The sequence below is a fragment of the Syngnathoides biaculeatus genome, chromosome 14 (genome assembly GCF_019802595.1).
Source record: "Syngnathoides biaculeatus isolate LvHL_M chromosome 14, ASM1980259v1, whole genome shotgun sequence".
In the NCBI taxonomy this organism is placed as follows: domain Eukaryota; kingdom Metazoa; phylum Chordata; class Actinopteri; order Syngnathiformes; family Syngnathidae; genus Syngnathoides; species Syngnathoides biaculeatus.
This window is the reverse complement of record NC_084653.1, coordinates 17,866,288-17,885,565: the sequence shown is the minus strand read 5'-3', so window position 1 is coordinate 17,885,565 and position 19,278 is coordinate 17,866,288. Positions and strand designations below refer to the sequence as shown.

General features: G+C 41.3%; 2 protein-coding genes across 4 annotated transcripts in view; one reads left to right on the top strand and one right to left on the bottom strand.

The window, feature by feature from the left end:
* tmem163a (transmembrane protein 163a) overlaps positions 1–19,278 on the bottom strand; it is a 31,252-nt gene that overhangs the window by 11,359 nt on the left and 615 nt on the right. For both annotated transcript variants that reach the window (XM_061841134.1, XM_061841133.1), the window contains exon 2: positions 14,736–14,855. In XM_061841134.1, coding sequence (XP_061697118.1) covers positions 14,736–14,855 — 120 coding nt within the window. The remainder of the gene's footprint in view (positions 1–14,735; positions 14,856–19,278) is intronic.
* Positions 1,099–19,278, top strand: part of acmsd (aminocarboxymuconate semialdehyde decarboxylase) — a 28,963-nt gene continuing 10,783 nt past the window's right edge. The window contains exon 1 of one of the 2 annotated variants that reach the window (XM_061841132.1): positions 1,099–1,138. The gene's annotated coding sequence lies outside the window, so the exon portion shown is untranslated. Of the gene's footprint in view, positions 1,139–9,271; positions 9,374–19,278 lie in introns of those variants that run through there. The other variant, XM_061841131.1, reaches the window with a different exon arrangement.

Below are 19,278 nucleotides of genomic sequence, written 5' to 3'. Positions count from 1 at the left end.
CGTGTTGTAGCCTATCCCAGCTGACTCTGGGCAAGAAGTGGGGTGCACCTTGAACTGGTCGCCAGCCAATCGCAGGGCACATACAGTATAAGCAAACTACCATTCGGAATTATATTCACACCAATAGACAATTTAGAAACTTCAATTAACCTCCAGCGGCACGGTGGCTCAGCTGGAAAGTTTTGGCCTCACAGTTCTGAGGACCTGGTTCCCAGCCCCCACCAGTGTGTTCACTGCATGTGTCACATACATTGATCAGCACTACTAACTATGAAGTGTAGTGTTTAAAGTGCTGCCTCTATGAGTGAAAATTATTTGATTGTCTTTACCAGCACATGCATTTTTTTTTTCTTTTACAAAGCTGGGCTCTGGTCGTGCAAGTTGAGGCTGCTCGGATCGTTCGTTTTGGTTTCCACATTCAAGTGTGGTCACGGTGGATCAGCTAGAAAGCGTTGGCCTCACAGTTCTGAGGTCCCTGGTTCAATCCCCGCCCTCCCTGTGTGGAGTTTGCATGTTCTCTCCGTGCCTGAATGGGTTTTCTCCGGGCACTCCAGTTTCCTCCCACATCCCAAAAATGTGCAACATTAATTGGACACTCTAAATTGCCCCTAGGTGTGATTGTGAATGTGGCTGTTTGTCTCATTGTGCCCTGCGATTGGCTGGCGACCATTTCAGGGTGTACCCTGCCTCCTGCCCGTTGACAGCTGGGATCGGCTCCAGCACTCCCCGCAACCCTTGTGAGGATAAGCGGCAAAAAATGGATGGATGGATGGATGGATGGATGGATGGATGGATGGATGAATTAACCTCCCATACATGACATTTATTTGTGACTTTTTCAATTAATGGAACCATATGTAAGTTTATTGACAGATTGTGTGGTGGGTGTTTACATTCTGTTCAGTGTGACATGAAAACAAACACTATACTGTAAGTGTCTCGTGCTGGTGAGCAAATCCATATTACGTGTACTGTATTTGCAAATTTGTGCCGTTTCTACCTGCTGCTTCCTAGATGTAAACTGTGGTGAGCCACAAACGTCGATCGGCAATTGGAACCAACCTTGGCTCGACCATGACCTGGATGACTGAGACACTACGCAGACACTCAGCCATTGTGCGGTGTCTTCTAAAGCCAGGTACACGCATACTGTAATAGGACTAAATTGCCTGTAGGTTTGATTGTAAGTGCGTTTGTCTCGTTGTGCCCTGCGATTGGCTGGCGACCAGTTCTGGGTGTACCCTGCCTCCTGCCCGTCGAAAGCTGGGATAGGCTCCAGCACTCCCCGCAACCCTTGTGAGGATAAGCGGCAAAGAAAATGGATGGATGGATAAATTAACCTCCCATACATGTTTTGGGGATAAAATCGGAGTACCCCGGGAAAACCTACACGAGCATGGGAAGAACACGTAAACTCTACAGGGTGAATGTTGGATTTGAACGTGGGTCCTTAGAACTGTGAGGCAGATATGCTAACCAGTCATCCACTCCTCAGCTGTTTACCTAAGTTATAAAATTGAATCAAAATTAGACCTTTGGGTCCCCTGTGCCTTCCTCTTCCCTCTCTCTCTCTCATTCCTCATGGGACTGTTGTCTTCACGGGGGCGAATAATAATAATAAAAAATATTATGTAATAATAACAATGCTAATTATATAATAATAATAAAAAATGATAAATAATAAATACAAATAATAAATTATTATTATTATTAATTATTATTATCGTTATTATTATAGCGACAGAACAATCCTTCTTATAGCCACAAAATAAATCTTGATCTCCTTTGTCATTTGCTAACACATCGATCCTTTTCTGCCTCCTGTGAGAGGTTCGGGTCGGGAAAGAAGCACGAGTGCTAAAACGAATTGTTAAAGTGGGGAAGGGTGTCAGTGAGGATAAGGAAGGTGTGGACAGTGGGAAAATGGGAAATAGTGAGAAACATGATGATGAGACTCTTTGGGCACGTGGGGGATAAGGAATGTGATAATTGAGAAGAGGATGACAGAAGTGTAAAAAAAAAACATTAATACAAACATGTTGCTCGTCATGCATCCATCCAATCGTAGCAGTATGCATATACAGTATATTTCCATCCATGTTCTTAACCGCTTATCCTCACAAGCGTTGCAGGAGTCCTGGAGCCTATCCTAGATGTCAACTAGCAGGAGGTGGGGTACACCCTGAAGTGGTTGCCAGCCAATCGCAGGGCACATAGAGACAAACAGCTGCACTCACAATCACACCTAGGGGCAATTTAGAGTGTCCAATTATTGATGCATGTTTTTGGGATGAAACCGGAATCCCCAGAGGAAAGCCACGCAGGCATGGGGAGAACATGCAAACTCCGCACAGGGAGGGCGGGGATTGAACCCTGGACCTCAGAACTGTGAGGCCAACGCTTTCAGCTGTGCCACCGTGACCACACTTTGTTTGAATGTGGAAACAGTTGCAGTTTTCGTTACCATAACGACCCCAACGGGGGGTTGGAACGATCCAAGCAGCCTCAACTTGCACGACCAGAGCCCAGCTTTGTAAAAGAAAAAAAAAAAATGCATGTGCTGCTAAAGACAATAAAATAATTTTCACTCCTGGAGGCAGCACTTCAAACACTACACTTCATACACTTCTCAGTTAGTAGTGCTGATCAATATATGTGGCACATGCAGTGAACACACTGGTAAACACTGACACGATGGGGCATGAGGCATAAGTGCCTTGACTGATGAGGTTTTATTTTTTTAAATTGGAGTTTTTGTTTGGCCAATTCTTTTGCCTTAACTTTCGGGCCAAAAATTTTAATAACACTGTGTTTCAGAGGACCACCGCCAGATGGCGACAACAAACTTCACAACATCCGGCCACCATTAATTCACCTTGGATTCATTGCAGTGTAATGAACATGTCAAAAAATAGGGAAAAAAAGTTGATAATTAAAAGTATGTGTTTTTAAATGTCTTATTTTAGTTGAAGAGCCATCTACTGAAATTCAGAGAATTTTGAAAATTTCAAGTTAAATAAGGTCTTTGAACAACTAATCAACATCATTTTAAATCAATATGTTAATAGATCAGTTGTCAATTAATTGCTAAAATTTTACACGCCTAAATCTGACAAAACCCAATGCAGCTCTGCTTACCTGCTGGTTTTGGCATCAATGCACATCATAAACTGCTGCATAGCCATGAGTTGAACTCTGTGGACTGGAACTAGCTAATTGATATTTGAGGCAACGAGGAGTGTCCTTGAAATCAAACAAAACAATGTTTGCTAAATTCATATTCTTAAGTAATTGACAGCAAATTAGCATTTCCTCAGGAAGTGTTTTGCATAAAAATGAGAGGTAAAATCATTAAACAGAGATTTAGGTAGATGCTACCAGACACACCAGTGGGACTACTTAGTCAGTCTAAAAATACAGCAGCGTCACTTGCCCAATGATCCAGACTTCCTGCCTCTTAGCAGACACCCAACAAGCTTGCAGCCCTTTGCCCGGGTGCAAAAGATCACGTTCAATAATTCAAGACCTACTGCTCGGCTCTGCACTGCACTGCTGTGTCTTTACTTTGGGGCTCCCGCCTTCTCTTTAACCTCCATTCGCCGCTTTCTCACTCGTTCCGTCTTGCATGACAATTGTGCCTGGGTCTTTCTTCTTAGAGAGGGGGAAAAAACAGTCTCTCTGGTTAGCATTATGTGCCTCCATTTCAACCTTAATCCCATCGAGAGACCTTGATCTTATTGCACTTTGCAACCATCTATTACAAGCCTGTGTTGTCTCGTGTAGCAATTCACTCTTAACATCTATCAATCTACCCAGCTGCTTTGTATCTATCTATCTATCTATCTATCTATCTATCTATCTATCTATCTATCTATCTATCTATCTATCTATCTATCTATCTATCTATCTATCTATCTATCTATCTATCTATCTATCTATCTATCTATCTATCTATCTATCTATCTATCTATCTATCTATCTATCTATCTATCCAATAAGGACATCATTATGTGAAGAAATTCAGGTTCTTCATTAGCCCAAAACAATAACACTGTTTCACTGTTCACGTTAAATCATCTTCTCTTGTGGTTACAAAAACTCCACAATCCTCATCTCCACAATGTCCAACATTTTGACACAGACAAACCGTGGTCACATGAGAAAAATTCAAGACACTACACAGACTCTTCTCTTTATAAGAATTGCGCGCACACACACACGTACACACAAATCAATCCTGCTCTCACCAGTTGGCTGCTGTTAAATGACAGCCAGATGCAACACACCATAGCTTGTTTAAAAGATACTGTATGTGATAGCCGGCACCAACAGGGAGTAGGAATATTGGTAAAAATATTTTAAAAATTTGACAGATCACCTAATGACCTATGACATGATCACTTGGCACGTGTCACACAAAAAGGGGTCACATCCGGTTAAAACAATGTGAAATCATGTTCCCATGCGTTTTTTGTCAGATGTTCGGGGATGTCAGTGCACGACGAACCTTAGTATTCTCTTTCAAAGGTGGGTATAGTAGGCATCCCTCCATAACACAGTTGATAAATGTTGAAATTCAAAAGTCCCATAAAAATCAGGCATTCGATCTAAGATTATGCATTACAGTACGTCAGTCAGTAAAGTTTTGTTGGATGCACATGTTAGCATTAGATAACAGTGTCATCTTTTTCTATATTCCGTTGCTCAGTGCCTGGGATATTTCAGCGTAGTGATTGTGAAGTGCTGCATGGATGAGTGAAAATGCTTTTGTTGTCAACTCTCATGAGGCAATAGGACTATATGGAGCAGCGTTTCCAAGAAAGTTTGAATAACGGTGATGACAGTCAAGTTATCATACATTAATCAATGATTTCATCCATCCATTTTCTTTGCTGCTTATCCTCACGAGAGTTTCGAGGACTGCTGGAGAATATCCCGGCTGTCAACGGGCAGGAGGCGGGGTCCACCTTGAACTGGTTGCCAGCCAATGGCAGGGCACACGGAGTCAGACAACAGTCGCACTCACAATCACAATCACACCTCGGGGCAATTTAGAGGGTCCAATTAATGTTGCATGTTTTTGGGATGTGGGAGGAAACCGGAATGCCTGGAGAAAACCCACGCAGGAGAACCCACGGGGAGAACGTGCAAACTCCACACAGGATCGAACCCAAGTCCTCAGAACTTTGAAGCCGACACTTTATCAGATGAACCACCGTGCCCCCCTCAATGATGTCCTTCTGTTTTAAATTTGCTCTATATGCTTTTACCTCCTAACACTCACTCATGTTATCATTTTCTCCACTGTCCTCGATTGGAACGTTCCAACCCCCAACTCTTAGAAAATGTGAAAATAATGAATGCATAACATGTCTATTTTAATAGTTGCTAACTTCTTGACTCAAACAAGAAGAAGATCCACCACATTTTTTGTGTGTCTTGAATGCTATTTACATTTTCCATTAGCCCCCAACTATATGTTTAATGAAAAATTCATGATGAGTGATGAAGAACCCCAGCTTTTTCCAGTCTCTTTTTACAACAGCCCCATTTTTTTCCTGCATGCAATTTTTACCACTGCGCCGTACCAAAGTGCAAGAAAACCTCGATAATGAATCCATCGCAATCATCAGTTTACTCTTGATTATCATGAAACAAGTTTTGGATTGTTCTGGGCTTTTCACAGTGACCTAAGGTAATAACATCCAGCTATCCACAGTCCTGAACTGGATTACAGAAAATGGATGGATGGATAGATGCCATGTATGCTACTGCACAATAACAGTGGGATATGTAACAATAATAAGTGTTTATTAATATTTAATGAGCCTTGGTATAGATTGCATGCTATTGATATGAAAGTGATACCATGTCATCATATCAAACCTGATGACTTATTATATTAAGAGTACCAGTTTAGTAATTGGTGTATATTGTTTGCCATAACATGAAGACAAATGATTATGGTCAAGTGAGGAGAGCATCATGGCAGTGAATAGTTCAATAGTACCTTTGGACAAAGAGAAACATTTTTCTAGGCCAACAAGTGTATGTTATCTCATTGCACAGTTTCCCATGGTTAGCAGAGAAGCATAAAAATAGTCAAGTGGTATTTACTGCTAAACGGCGGCGCAAGGCTGCCGAGCGAGCCCGTCCTATAATTATGCCGCAGATGGTCAGCTTTCGACAGCCAATGCGAAACTAGCTGATAAAATGCGGCCAGCCTGCGCTCTTGGTAGAAATCCTTACCGCTGGCAAACTTACTAAGAAAAGAGACGGAACATTGCGAGGTGTCCATAACAATTGAAAAATGAAGTTGAGATTTGGATGCTGGTATCTCTAGCCTTTATGTTTTATATTTAAGAATAAGAATTAACGTTTAGCGGTAAAATGAAGTAAATGAAACAACTTGGTCTTCAGTCTCTATCTATCTATCTATCTATCTATCTATCTATCTATCTATCTATCTATCTATCTATCTCTATCTATCTATCTATCTATCTATCTATCTATCTATCTATCTATCTATCTATCTATCTTCTATCTATCTATCTATATCTATCTATCTATCTATCTATCTATCTATCTATTATCTATCTATCTATCTATCTATCTATCTATCTATGTCCATGAATCTACTCAAACTGGCACTGAACTCCAGTTGGGCACAGAAAATTTCTTGCCAAGCAGCAAATTTGCAACACTGGTCAAATATCAAAAGCTGAACCAAAACTGCAAAGCCACAGGTATCAAAAGATGATTTTACCTGCAACAAAATAGAAAAAAAAAGTCAAGTGACTTTTGAGACACCCTGTATTGATTTATTTTGGTGATATGTATTCTATATTGGGAGATGATTTCTTCAGTATGGCAGAAGCATCTGGTGTGAGAAACCGAGGAATCCGAAAGCGTGAATAGCCGAGAGAGAGAGTGTGTGACTGACAGAAATACAGGCGTGTCAATGTTCAGTTAAAATGACAGATAAATTTACCATAGGGAAGCCTGGCTAAAATTGATGATTTTTCAGTATTAGTACTAATCAGTATTACAGAGAAGTTTCTCTTATTTGTTTTGGGATTGGAATTTTGATTCAGTTATTTTCTGGTTACGTAGATACGGAGACTTGAATTCGGCATCCTTTTTCTAAATGGCTAATCCTGGTTAGTGTCACAAGTGAGGTGACTATGAAGGAGAACCAGGTACACCCTGGACTGGTCGCAGAGCACATGAAGACAAACAACGTTTCACATTCACATCCACACCGACGGGCATTGTATCTGTTTGCATATTATCACTCATCATGCCCTTCTGTGTCAATAAACGGGCTCCTTTGCTCCCCTTGCCTCATACCCAGCCATGCAGTGTCCTCTAATGATTTCCAGTCCATTCTGTTCCCTGGTTTTGCTCACTTTTTGGATCTTTGTAGGTCACTTGTGTGCTGTGTCAGGTCTTTTATGTCATTACCTTATGCTCTCGCTCCTCGGCTACACTTCTTGTTCCCAGTGTGCTTTTCTAAATTATTATTTCAAGGGAGTGCTGTGTAGAGGTCATGCTTGCAATTCGAGATAGTTTTCTTCTTTTTTTTTCCTTTCCTCTCGTGGAAACATTGTTTCTAGTAGAAGAGGAGATGCAACTATGAATGACTGAAGTTGAGTCCGTCTTCATTATTTCAACAGTAACGTACTGTCGTGAGGTCAGTTGTGCTTCCACATACCATTCAGAAATTGGTAGTAAATGGAGTCTATGCAATATAGATTTGTGAGAAAGTCAAAAGGCAGCCCTGTGCTCTCCTCTTCTTTTACACAATGCTTACTTAGTAAGCAAGACGCCTCCTAACGACTAGAGCTTGACGTACCAGCACAAAACAGTCTGAGGCCTCATTCTGTTTCAGTGTTCTATACTGTATTGTCTTCAACTGTGACTGCCAGGGAAAGCTAACGATTTAAAGCACGACTGGCAATATAAGCGGATATGTGGGACGTACCAATGCGCCACTGCAAACCCGTGATGACTACAACGTGTAATTAAACAATGATGAACCAAATAATGGTGGTTTGTCATTATTATTACCTAGGATGTATCCACTTCATCATAGTGATGGAATGTCTATGAGAAACGTGGTTTCTTAAAGCTACATACAGTATATGACTTTCCTGGTCATCAAACAAGGGGTTTTTGGCTTATGACTTGGCCCTTTTCCATCCACGCACCAAATAACACTTTATTTATAAATAGACTCCTTCCACATCACTGCTAAAAATAGACCCCACAGAGGGAAAGAAAATAAATAAATGATTGTGGTTTCATCTGCGAGACAGACACTTGGTGTCGGAGAAGGCGGAATTTGGTGTGTGGATAAAGCAGAGCCAGGAAGGATGAAAGGATGTTAACAAGGGAGAAATGGTTGGAAGAGAGAGAACAAGAAAGAAGGGGAGTGGGTGTGACTGAGGACCCCACGGGAGTTCGTTGCGGGGAGGCAGAGCTGTAGCAAGATGAATGTGATGAATGGCCTGCTGACACTGGTGCGGGTTTTGTCTCCGTCCGCCGATGAATTAAAGATGCCGGAGTCGGCGAATGTTCACGTAAAGATCACACGAATGCGTGCTGATCCTTTGTTGCCATGGCATCAGTCTTTTTCAGAATGTGGCCATTGAGATGCAAACAAAAACACTCATTCTTCTTTCTAAATTGATTCTAAGCGAATTCCTGTAATGTTCATAACAGAGACTCATTTTTCTGTTCATGCTCACTGGGATGTGGAGCCTATCTGAGCTGGCTTTTGGGCAACTAGCATTCTGAACCCTGAACCTGTCTCCAGTCAACCACAGGGCACATACAGAGACGGAGAGCTATTCAAACTAACGTCCACACTGTCACTGAGTGGAAACTGAACCCAGGCTACATGCGATGAAGTCAGGTGAATATTTCGCACCACAGAGTACGCACATACTAACAGTTGGTCCGAATTTGAAGAATCGACCCTACTACCAATTAAAGTCAGCAGAGGTCTGCTCATCAGATGTCACTGAAAGTTTATCCTGTGTTTTGGAGTGTGTAATAAATGGGATTTTCTGCCCTAAAAACGGTCTTGGCCAATAATTGTGAATGTTATACGTTCAATATTTAATATGTGTGTATAAAAACACAAACACAAAAGAAGACTAGGTTAGCTTAGTTATCTACAACAGCAAATTCCTGAAAATCTTGGCATATTTTCAGGGAGCGTGTCACATTGTAGCCTCAAGTACTGTAATTTCCGGCCTATCAGCCGCGACTTTTTTCACACGCTTTCAACGCTGCGGTTTATGCGGTGAAGCGGCTAATTTGTTCTTTTTTTTTTTAACGGCCGCATGGGACCACTCGAGCGGAAAAGGTAAGAGTGAGACCGGTGGAATATATGTGCCGAGGAAGTGACTTTTACCGGCCCTGTTAGCGCTGTGCTAGCGTGTTGCTTCTGTGCTTCTGGCATGTCTGAGAGATATTTACCGGTAAGTTTTATTTTAACCGGCACTATTAGCATTAGCGTGGTTCTCTCGTTAGCACTAGCTTTAGCGTGGTGCTAGCATTAGCACTAGCATTGAACTTTTTATGTGTACCGTCTTTCTTTGTAAATACCTCGTGTTTCAATGTGGGTTTCAACCCTGCTAAAAAATTTTCTATAGAAATTCTACAGAAATCTATAGAATTTGTAAAGAAGGGTTTTACCGGTCCAGCCCTGTTAGCGCAGTGCTAGCATTAGTGCGCCACGCGGTGCTAGCGTGGTGGGGCGGTGCTAGCGTTAAACTCTCTGTATCCTGTCTTTCATTGTAAATATGTGTTTCAATGCGGGTTTCAATGTGGGCACTTGCTGCTTTTACACAGCTGTGGTGTCTGTATGTACCAAATGGTATTTCCTTTTCAAATGTACTAGGTGAGGCTTGTAACCAGCTCCCCTCTGTAGGCCGGGAATCCCATCATCACTGTTATATTCCCATTCATATTAACACGACTTGTGATCTGTTACACTATCGCAGTGCTTCTCAAATAGTGGGCCGGGACCCTCGTGGTGGTCGCATGAGACCCGGAAGAACATCAACAACGTTAATAAATGTATTCTTGTGAAGTTGATCGATAGCTCTTTGATTTGCACTTTCTTCAATGTTCAGAAGGATTAGATTAGATAGTCCTTTATATACAATGTTATGTAATGGTGCACTTGTTTTCAACTTTCTGGGGTAGTCGTCAGAGAAAACAATTGAGAAGCAATAGACTATGTTGACAAACAAGGGTATGCTTGACCTTCAGCCGTGCTTTCATCCACATGTACTGCATAGGGAAATATAACCACTTTATTTATAACTATCTCAGTCTTTACTTTATGTATCTGGGTTGGAGCGTAATAATTACAGCGCTACTGCAAGGGAGCAAAAAGAATGAGGGTAACGTTTGAGGAAGAAGCTGAGTTGTCTGAAGTGGGATACGCATATGTTGATTTTTAACACGTGAGAGACACCATGTGTACTTACTGTTTTTATAGTGTGTATGTGGTGGACTCCAGATGAATAACAAAAATCACTTTTGTCATACCCCTCACCACAGAATCATTATGGTATTGTTGTTAGGCAAATGCTCAAATTAGTAACGATTGTTACAGTGAAGAAAATAAGTATTTGAACACCCTGCTATATTGCAAATTTTCCCATTCATTACATAATAATAATCATTATTATTAATCCCACTTTGTGGAATTATGACCAAAAAGTTCAATTTTGGTCTCATCTGACCACAAAATCTTCTCCCATGACTCCTTTCTATCATCCAAATGGTCATTGGCAAACTTAAGACGGGCCTTGACATGTGCTTGTTTAAGCAGGGGAACCTTCCGGGCCATGCATGATTTCAAACCATAATGTCTTACCAACAGTCACCTTGGAAACGGTTGTCCTAGCTCTTTTCAGGTCATTGACCAAGTCCTGTCGTGTAGTCCTGGGGTGATTCCTCAGCTTTCAAAGGATCATTGAGACCCCACGAGGTGATATCTTGCACGGGCCTCCACTGCGATTGAGATTGACCGTCATGTTTAGCTTCTTCCATTTTCTAATGATTGCTCCAACAGTGAACCTTTTTTCAGCAAGCTGCTTGGCAATTTCTCCTTAGCCCTTTCCAGCCATGTGGAGTCGTACAATTTTGTCTCTGGTGTCTTTGGACAGCTCTTTGGTCTTGGCCGTGTTACAAGTTTGAGTCATACTGATTGTAAGGGGTGGACAGGTGTCTTTATGCAGCTAACAACCTCACACAGGTGCATCTGATTCAGGATAATACATGGAGTGGAGGTGGATTTTTGTAGGTGGACTAACAGGTGTTTGAGGGTCAGAATTCTAGCTGGAAGGCAGGTGTTCAAATACTTATTTGCAGCTGTATCATACAAATAAATCCTTAAAAAAAATCATACATTGCTTTTTATGGATTTTTCTTTTTAGATTATCTCTCTCACAGTGGACATGCACCTACAATGAAAATTTCAGACCCCTCCAAGATTTCTAAGTGGGAGAACTTGCAATAAAGCACGGTGTTCAAATACTCATTTTCTTCATTGTATGAATGCTTTGCTTGAAAAGGGCGCTGCCGGCATTTGCAATTTACACGTTCAATCCATCTCAATGCTCAAAACGTTAAACGGTCCTAAAGGTGCTCCTAAGTTCCCGTTTTGCATAGAAAATACTCACCAGAGGAAAACAGTCAGCCATTTATGATACGTATAAGAATACTCTTCCTCATATCATCAAATTAAAGAAGCTCACGCTGAGAGAGAAAGTGAACTAGTTAGGTCGGATTGGGAAAGAAGGCACAGAAGCGATGACACATCAAAGATACCCGATTGCTAAAGGAGTGAGCAGAATCTAGGGCAGAAGTGGTTCTGTTTAAAGTGGAGCCATCACAACTACCGAATCCCAGGTGCTGCCTGCCAACATTCATCCCACTTCATCCCTTTCAGTATCGTCATACTTTACAGAGCTTCGTGTCACTTCCATAGTTGTCTTGCGTCTCGCAATGGGGCTCCTGTCCAACCCAACACGGTGGTGTTGCAGTCACTGATTGATCTCTTTACCGTGAACCCGTGACCTGTCCTCTGACTGCAGACCGGCTGAGTGCAGTTGCCCGAAGCGTGCTCGTCCTTTCCAATGAGTCAAATAAATCTTCATTCTTCTTCTATGTGATTTTTGTTGTATGGGTCCTTACAATGTATTTTTCTCTCACCATTCTTTTCCCTTTGAGAATGTGTGTTTGACTTATTCACTGCAGGCAGTTCTTTTACCAAAAAGAAGAAAGTTCGTCTCCATCTTATTTCCGTTTGTTAGTAAGTAGCAACATGGGTTATTTTCACGAAAAACACAAGTTTCTGACCCCCCCAAAATTTCGATATATTTTTGTTATTGTTTTTTCTCAAAATATGTGTCATTAACGCTATCACCTGGTCCCAAGATTTGAGCTATTCAACCCATGGATGAATCAAATTAAAAAAAAAGAGGCTGAAAGTGGACGAGTGTCTGCCTTACAGTTCTGAGGACTGGGGTTCAAATCCTGACTTGGCCTGTGTGGAGTTTAACATGTTCTCACGTGCCTGCGTGGGTTTTCTCCATGGATGTAAGTTAATTGAAGACTCCTAATTGCCCGTAGGTGTGAAAGTAAATGTGAATGGTTGTTTGTTTCTATGTGCCCTTCGATTGGCTGGCAATCGGTTCAGGGTGTAACCCTTGTGAGGATAAGTGGCTCAGGTAATGGATGGATGGATGCAGTGATATCCTCACTATTGATGTCAAATCGGCGGTACGGTGGCTCAGCTGGAAAGTGTTGGCCTCACAGTTCTGAGGACCCAGGTCCAATATCCAAGCACTCCTTGTGTGGAGTTTGCATGTTCTCCCCTTGCCTGGGTGGGATTTCTCCAGGCAGTCCGGTTTCCTCCCACATCCCAAAAACATCCAACATTAATTGGACACTCTAAATTGTCCCTAGGTGCGATTGTGAGTGCAGCTGTTTGTCTCAATATTCCCTGCGATTGGCTGCCAACCAGTTCAGGGTGTACCCTGCCTCCTGCCCATTGAGAGCTGGGAGAGGCTCCAGGACTCCCTGTGAACCTCGCGAGGATAAGCGGCTAGGAAAATGGATGGATGGATGAGTGGATAGGAACATATATGTTTGTTTTTTTAACTGTGGGAGAGGGTCCAAATGGCTCTTCGTGTCATCAAAGTTGCCGGCCGTTGATTTCTGACAACAAATTCTTCTTCGCTGTTTTCATTTATATTCTCAGCCTGTCTGAAGCCTCCCTTTTGTCTTTCCCCTTTCTGCTGCTGCTTCAGTCGGCTCTTGTTTACTCCGTCTGCGCCATGCATCCCTATTTCTCTGAGAAATTGTAACCGGCAACAACAACAATCCTTCATGCAAAACCCCACACATACTGATTTTTAATGTCTTAACTGAATCCCTCTTTACACCCCACACCACATGATGATCACTCAGAATAATTGGACCTTTTTTTCTTTTTTACATTGATCAGATAAAGGGGGAAATACCCATGTTAGGCCCAGTGATCTACTGTATATCTGTGTATTCATCTCAAGTTGAAATGCTCTTAGAGACACTATATTATTTATATATTTGAAATGGCTATGCTACCTGATAGCATTTGAACCTCAGCTGTAGTGTGAACGTCGTGTTTGGGTCTTCAATTAATCGGCTTGTGTTCTAAATCAGGTGTGACTCAGGAGATGAAATGATGAAAATGTGTTCCGTAATGACTATCACACGGCACTTTAACACTTCCCTGACGTGTATTCACGATGACAAAGCAACATCCTGTATCGTGCCCACGGTGTCGTACATTACGTGAGGGGCGGCCTCTGTGTCACAAGATGATGACAACAACAAAACATAAACCTTCGACGCTGTCGCGAGGATCGCATGATACCCTAGTTTCCCAAAATAGTTTTCAAGATGCAGTTTTAGTATAAAATACAAATAAAAAGACGGGGGGAAAAATATTAGGTTTCATGTGCAAATGTACTCTATGAAGTCTTCTTCTTTTCCTTTCGGCTTTGTTCCGTTAGGGGTCGCCACAGCGTGTCATCTGAACTGAACTTTACATTTCCACATTTTTGTATTTATAATTTGAAATAATTGGAGAAGCAGTGTGCTACTAATAAAACTAAGGAAAATTATGACAACAGTAAGGTTTTCTTAAAGTTCTCGATTGAGGTTTCATGTCCCATAATTTATATATTCTCTACATTATTTCAACATTTCTAGACAGAAAACAAATTGGTTCATTTGTTGTTTCTCAAATTCAAATATTATTTGATTTCTTCTAAAAGCAGAAACCAAATTTCTCTCACATCATCCCCTTCCTCCTTACAACTGAATAAAAATCAAGTATTACTCTCAAAACCAGCTCTTATGTCATGTCCAGATAATGGATCACTCTAAAAGAATGCATCAAAAATGTGTCCTTTACCCTGTAATCAATTATTTCAGTGGCTTTTCATCTGCAGTCTACCTCAAAAGTATCTTTCGCAAATTACTTCCTGCATTATTTCAACAGATGTTTACGCGACATCCTTTACTATGTGGAAGTGAGAACTACTGCAAACCTGCCCCAGTCAGCATAATTGCCACAGCCAGACAATAATCTCGCTCATATTCCGCCACTTAACCATATGAGCAGCATTCCATCTGCATGACTAAGAATGTTCAAGACTTACTGAAAGCAGTCACGGCCAGGACGAGGGTGACCACGATGGAGATCCACGAGACCCACAGTGTCTTCTTCCTATAGTTCTGAGCCTCGTGAGGCTTCAGACGCATGCTGCTCTCGAGGAGACCTGCAAATAAAAACAAAGACAAAAAAAAAAAGGCAGACGCATTTTCAATCACACTGTCTAGGTCAAAAAGACAATAGGCGGCACGGTGGAACAGCTGTAGAGCATTGGCCTCACAGTTCTGAAGACCAGGGTTGATATCCTGGCCCCACCCTGTGTGGAGTTTTCATGTTCTCCCCGTGCCTGCGTGGATTTTCTCCGGGCACTCCGGTTTCCTCCCACATCCCCAAAACATATATTAATTGGACACTAAATTTCCCTTAGGTGTGCTGTTGTCTGTCTCTACGTGCCCTGCGATTGTACCCTGCCTCCTGCCTGTTGACAGCTGGGATAGGCTCCAGCACTCCCCGCAACCGTAGTGAGGATAAGCGGGAAAAGAAAATGGATGGATGGACAGATAATATAAAAAAAAAAAAAAATCAAACAATGTGTCATGATTAATTGTGCGACGGGTTCCGGCACGTGTGACTCGACCAACTGGTCAGTAGGGTTAGAGTTAAATTGCCCCTAGGTTTGATCGCCTCCTGCCTGATGTCAGCTGGGATTGGCTCCTTCACTCCCGTGACCCTCGTGAGGATAAGCGGCTCAGAAAATGGATGGATGGATGGTGGCTGTATTTTATTGTTCTTGAGTAGCTAGCAAAATGGGTTATAGTAACTTCATCAGTACATATCTGAGTGGCGGTAAGAATAAGAAACAAGACAAAGTTTCCCTTCCTCTCCCTCCACGGTTGGATTTACACTAACCATGGATGCATGGATGTTATGATCACCAATATATTTCAGCTCAATTTTGTGCATAGCCATCAAAGTTAAGAGACTCCTGGCTCCATGAGCCTATTTGTTAGTGGCAAACCGGCTAGACAGGTTTATTTTGTATTTTATTATTAATAGTCGCTAGAGTGGTCAGAAAAAGCCGCTAATGGCTCAGTTAGCAACACTCACAGTCCTGTTGTGATTTAGCTTGTCTTTGTTTGCAGCACTGTCGTTAGTGTAAGCAGTGCGCATCAGCTGGCAGTGAAAGGATGAATATTGAATGAATGAATGAATGAATGGATTTTGTTTAAGTTCTTTTCTGTTAAAGGAATAATTAAGATGAAAATTCAAAAATACAAATTATTTTCATGGCATTTAGTGGTGACAATGGTAGTTGTGTTGAATTGGGATTTGGATTATGAGGTTTTTGGAAAACTTCAAGCTGTTTGCTGTCAATTCCAGTTGCACTTGAATTAAAAACAAGTGAGCAGGAACACCTTAGTGGCAATTTCATTCATTTCAATGTAAAAAATGATTTGAGATACAATTGTGATGAGTTATGAGCATGTTCACGGAACCAATTAAATTCAGATCTCAAGGAGCCACTTTATTGACTTCATATTGCATTGACTTGAAAAGCCAGGTAAGGAAAAGACTAGAAAATCTACTCTGCTCATGAGCAGCAGCCAATTACAATTACTGTACACACCACTGGTCATGAAAAAAAAAAGCCCACATACTTTTATATTTTTGTCTAAACTCGCAGCTCAGAGAGACAAATGAGCCCTTGCCTGAAGACCCAGACAAAATTATTTTAAATTCTCCACCACCTCAAGCAGATCCATCGCAGTGAAATATGAAACGAGCTCTGCGGATTCATGCAATATTTATGAGAACTTTTCGATGCTAAATAGTATTTACAGCTATTGCTCATCCACGCCAGCTACAGGAAGTTTCACTTAGACTGTCGTTGTCGCCTTTGGCCGATTGAGGCAGGCAAGCGGCAGGGTTTTCCTCTCTGTAGCATTATGGGAAACAGATATGACAAACTTTGTCACTATTAATCGACTTCTTAATGAACGATCCAGCTATTATCTGAGCTGCTTATCCTCACAAGGGTCGCAAGAGCTTCTGGAGCCTATCCCAACTATCATCAGGCAGGAGGTGGGCTACACCTTGAATTGGTCGCCAGCCAATCGCAGTGCAAACAGCCCCGACCTCAGAACTGCATGTTTTGAAGATGAGATTTGTGGGAAATACTTTTAAGTGATGATTCAGTCAAGCAAACATCTCAAAAAACATCGACAATTGAGCTTTCTAATTTTTTAAACTTTTTTTAAAACAAATTATTTGTTTTGAACAACTTAAAAAAAAAATCACTCCCTTGTAGAGTTGCTCTGAAATCGTACCAAATTCTATTAACTCACATCTGACATTTCTTCGGCATAACACAGCCTTTCTTCCCTATAGCAGACCGATAATCTCAACACTTCTAATGAATATTTCTTGCACTCAGATTTAATGACTGAATGTTACGCTTGATGCATCACTGACACTTAAATGAATGTGGGTTCAAAAAAAGATGAATTCAATTTGAAAATTCTCACTCAATTTAACGGGCATAATGATCCTGTACGGTCGAAATTGGGAAAGACGGGTTATTAAAATTAATTTGTGTATACAAATAATGTTAAAAAGCGTGCAGCATGGGGGGCGGGGGGGGTGTGTGACAGATGCTTTAAACACACACAAGCTGGGCCATCATACAGAATTGCATGTGTTCTGTCTCACTGGGTCCTTATACACTATTGGTAAACACCATGGCGTCAAGATGGGTGATTAACACTTTAGGTGACCAAATTACATGGCTGGGCAGGATACGCCAAAAGAATGTGAGACTGTCATAACTTTAAGTAAACCACACATTTCCGTCACTTTGGTAAGGTGGTTAGGAAAAGTTGCTTAAACTAATATATTTTTGTAAACACATGTAAAAAAAAATGGAAACGACTGTACTTCATCACAAAGTTGGCAACATTGAATAGCAGTTGCTACCTACTTCCACCTTTCAGTAGTCATGGTAACAAAATGCTGCACTCAACATTGAAACGCTCCAGAACTGTCCCCCAAAAGTGTGATTTGTACCATAGTGAGACAAGTGAAAGGAATACCCGATATTAACTTTTTTTTTTAATTGTCTTTCAAAGCCAATGGTGGAACATTCATCACAAATAAATGCTGTTTATTCTGCTGACTGAAAATAAGGCGAATTCATCCCCACAATTTTCATTGGGTTGTAGGAAATTCTGTATGTGAGTGAGGTACAGTATTTCTTGATCAACCCTCCTTTTATCTGGTAATAATTTACATGGGACACGTTTAATTATTACATTTAGAATTCTATCTTTATTCATGATGGCAATGTAGCATTATATGATCTTGTTGTTTACTCATGTTTTACTCATTGTAACAGGCATACTAGGTTGAAAATCTCGAATGTGCAATCTATCCCTTTAAATCATATTTAGTAAACATAAAGAGATTCACTCAACCTGACCAGTGCCGATGCAGACTAGGTTAGGTTGGGGACTCAGTAACACGGCCCCACTTATCCACTATGGAATGTTTAGTTACACTGTCTAGGGCATACAATGAATGGGATTATAAATATCCAAATATTATGCGTAATCTCTTTGACACACTCGCACATTCATGCTTTCAGAGGGCATGCAAACACACACTAAAGGATTTACTAGTCATGCATGTGATTAGTTCCACGGTGGCTTCAAGCCAGACTTGTCAGTTGGCCCAAAACTCAGTATTGTCGACTAAAATTATGTCGTGTTCACTTTTTTGGAGTTCCAAGATTTTTAATTTCTTCGCAGTAGAATCCTTAACTGGTTCACACCATCCCAGCGACTTCAACTACCACATAATTTCTTCTATTATGACAATTCTATTAAATCTAAACTATCCATCCATCCATTGTCTTAGTCGCTTATCCTCACAAGGGTCGCGGGGAGTGCTGGAACTAATCTCAGATGTCAACAGGCAGGAGGTGGGGTACACCCTGAACTGGTTGCCAGGCAATCGTAGGGCACATCGACACAAACAACTCACAATTACACCAAGGGGCAATTTAGGGTGTCCAATTAATGTTGCATGTTTTTGGAATATGGGAGGAAACTGGAAAAAAAACACGCAGGCACGGGGAGAACATGCAAACTCCACACAGGTGGGTACGGGATCGAACCCGGGACCTCAGAACTTTGAGGCCAACGCTTTCCATCTGATACACCGTGCTGCCTAAATCTAAACTAAATCGATTAAAAATATATCAAATTCATTTATTTCATCCAATTCAAATCATTGGACTTTCAAAATGTTCCACATCATGAATTCCCATATCATTGAACAATTGCACGTCTTACATGACAAGATCCCAAAATGATCACAATAAGTTTTTTTTTTATCAATTTTTTTGACGATTTTCCCCGAGAAAAATCCCAAATGAATGAAGACATTTCTTTTCTCTACTTTCTCATATTCTACACCACTCACATTTCACCATTTCCGCTTCCCATTACATGATTTCAGTTCAGCGTCATCCAGGGTTGGCCCCGGACTGGTCTCCAACCAATCACAGTCGACAAACAACCATTCACACTCAC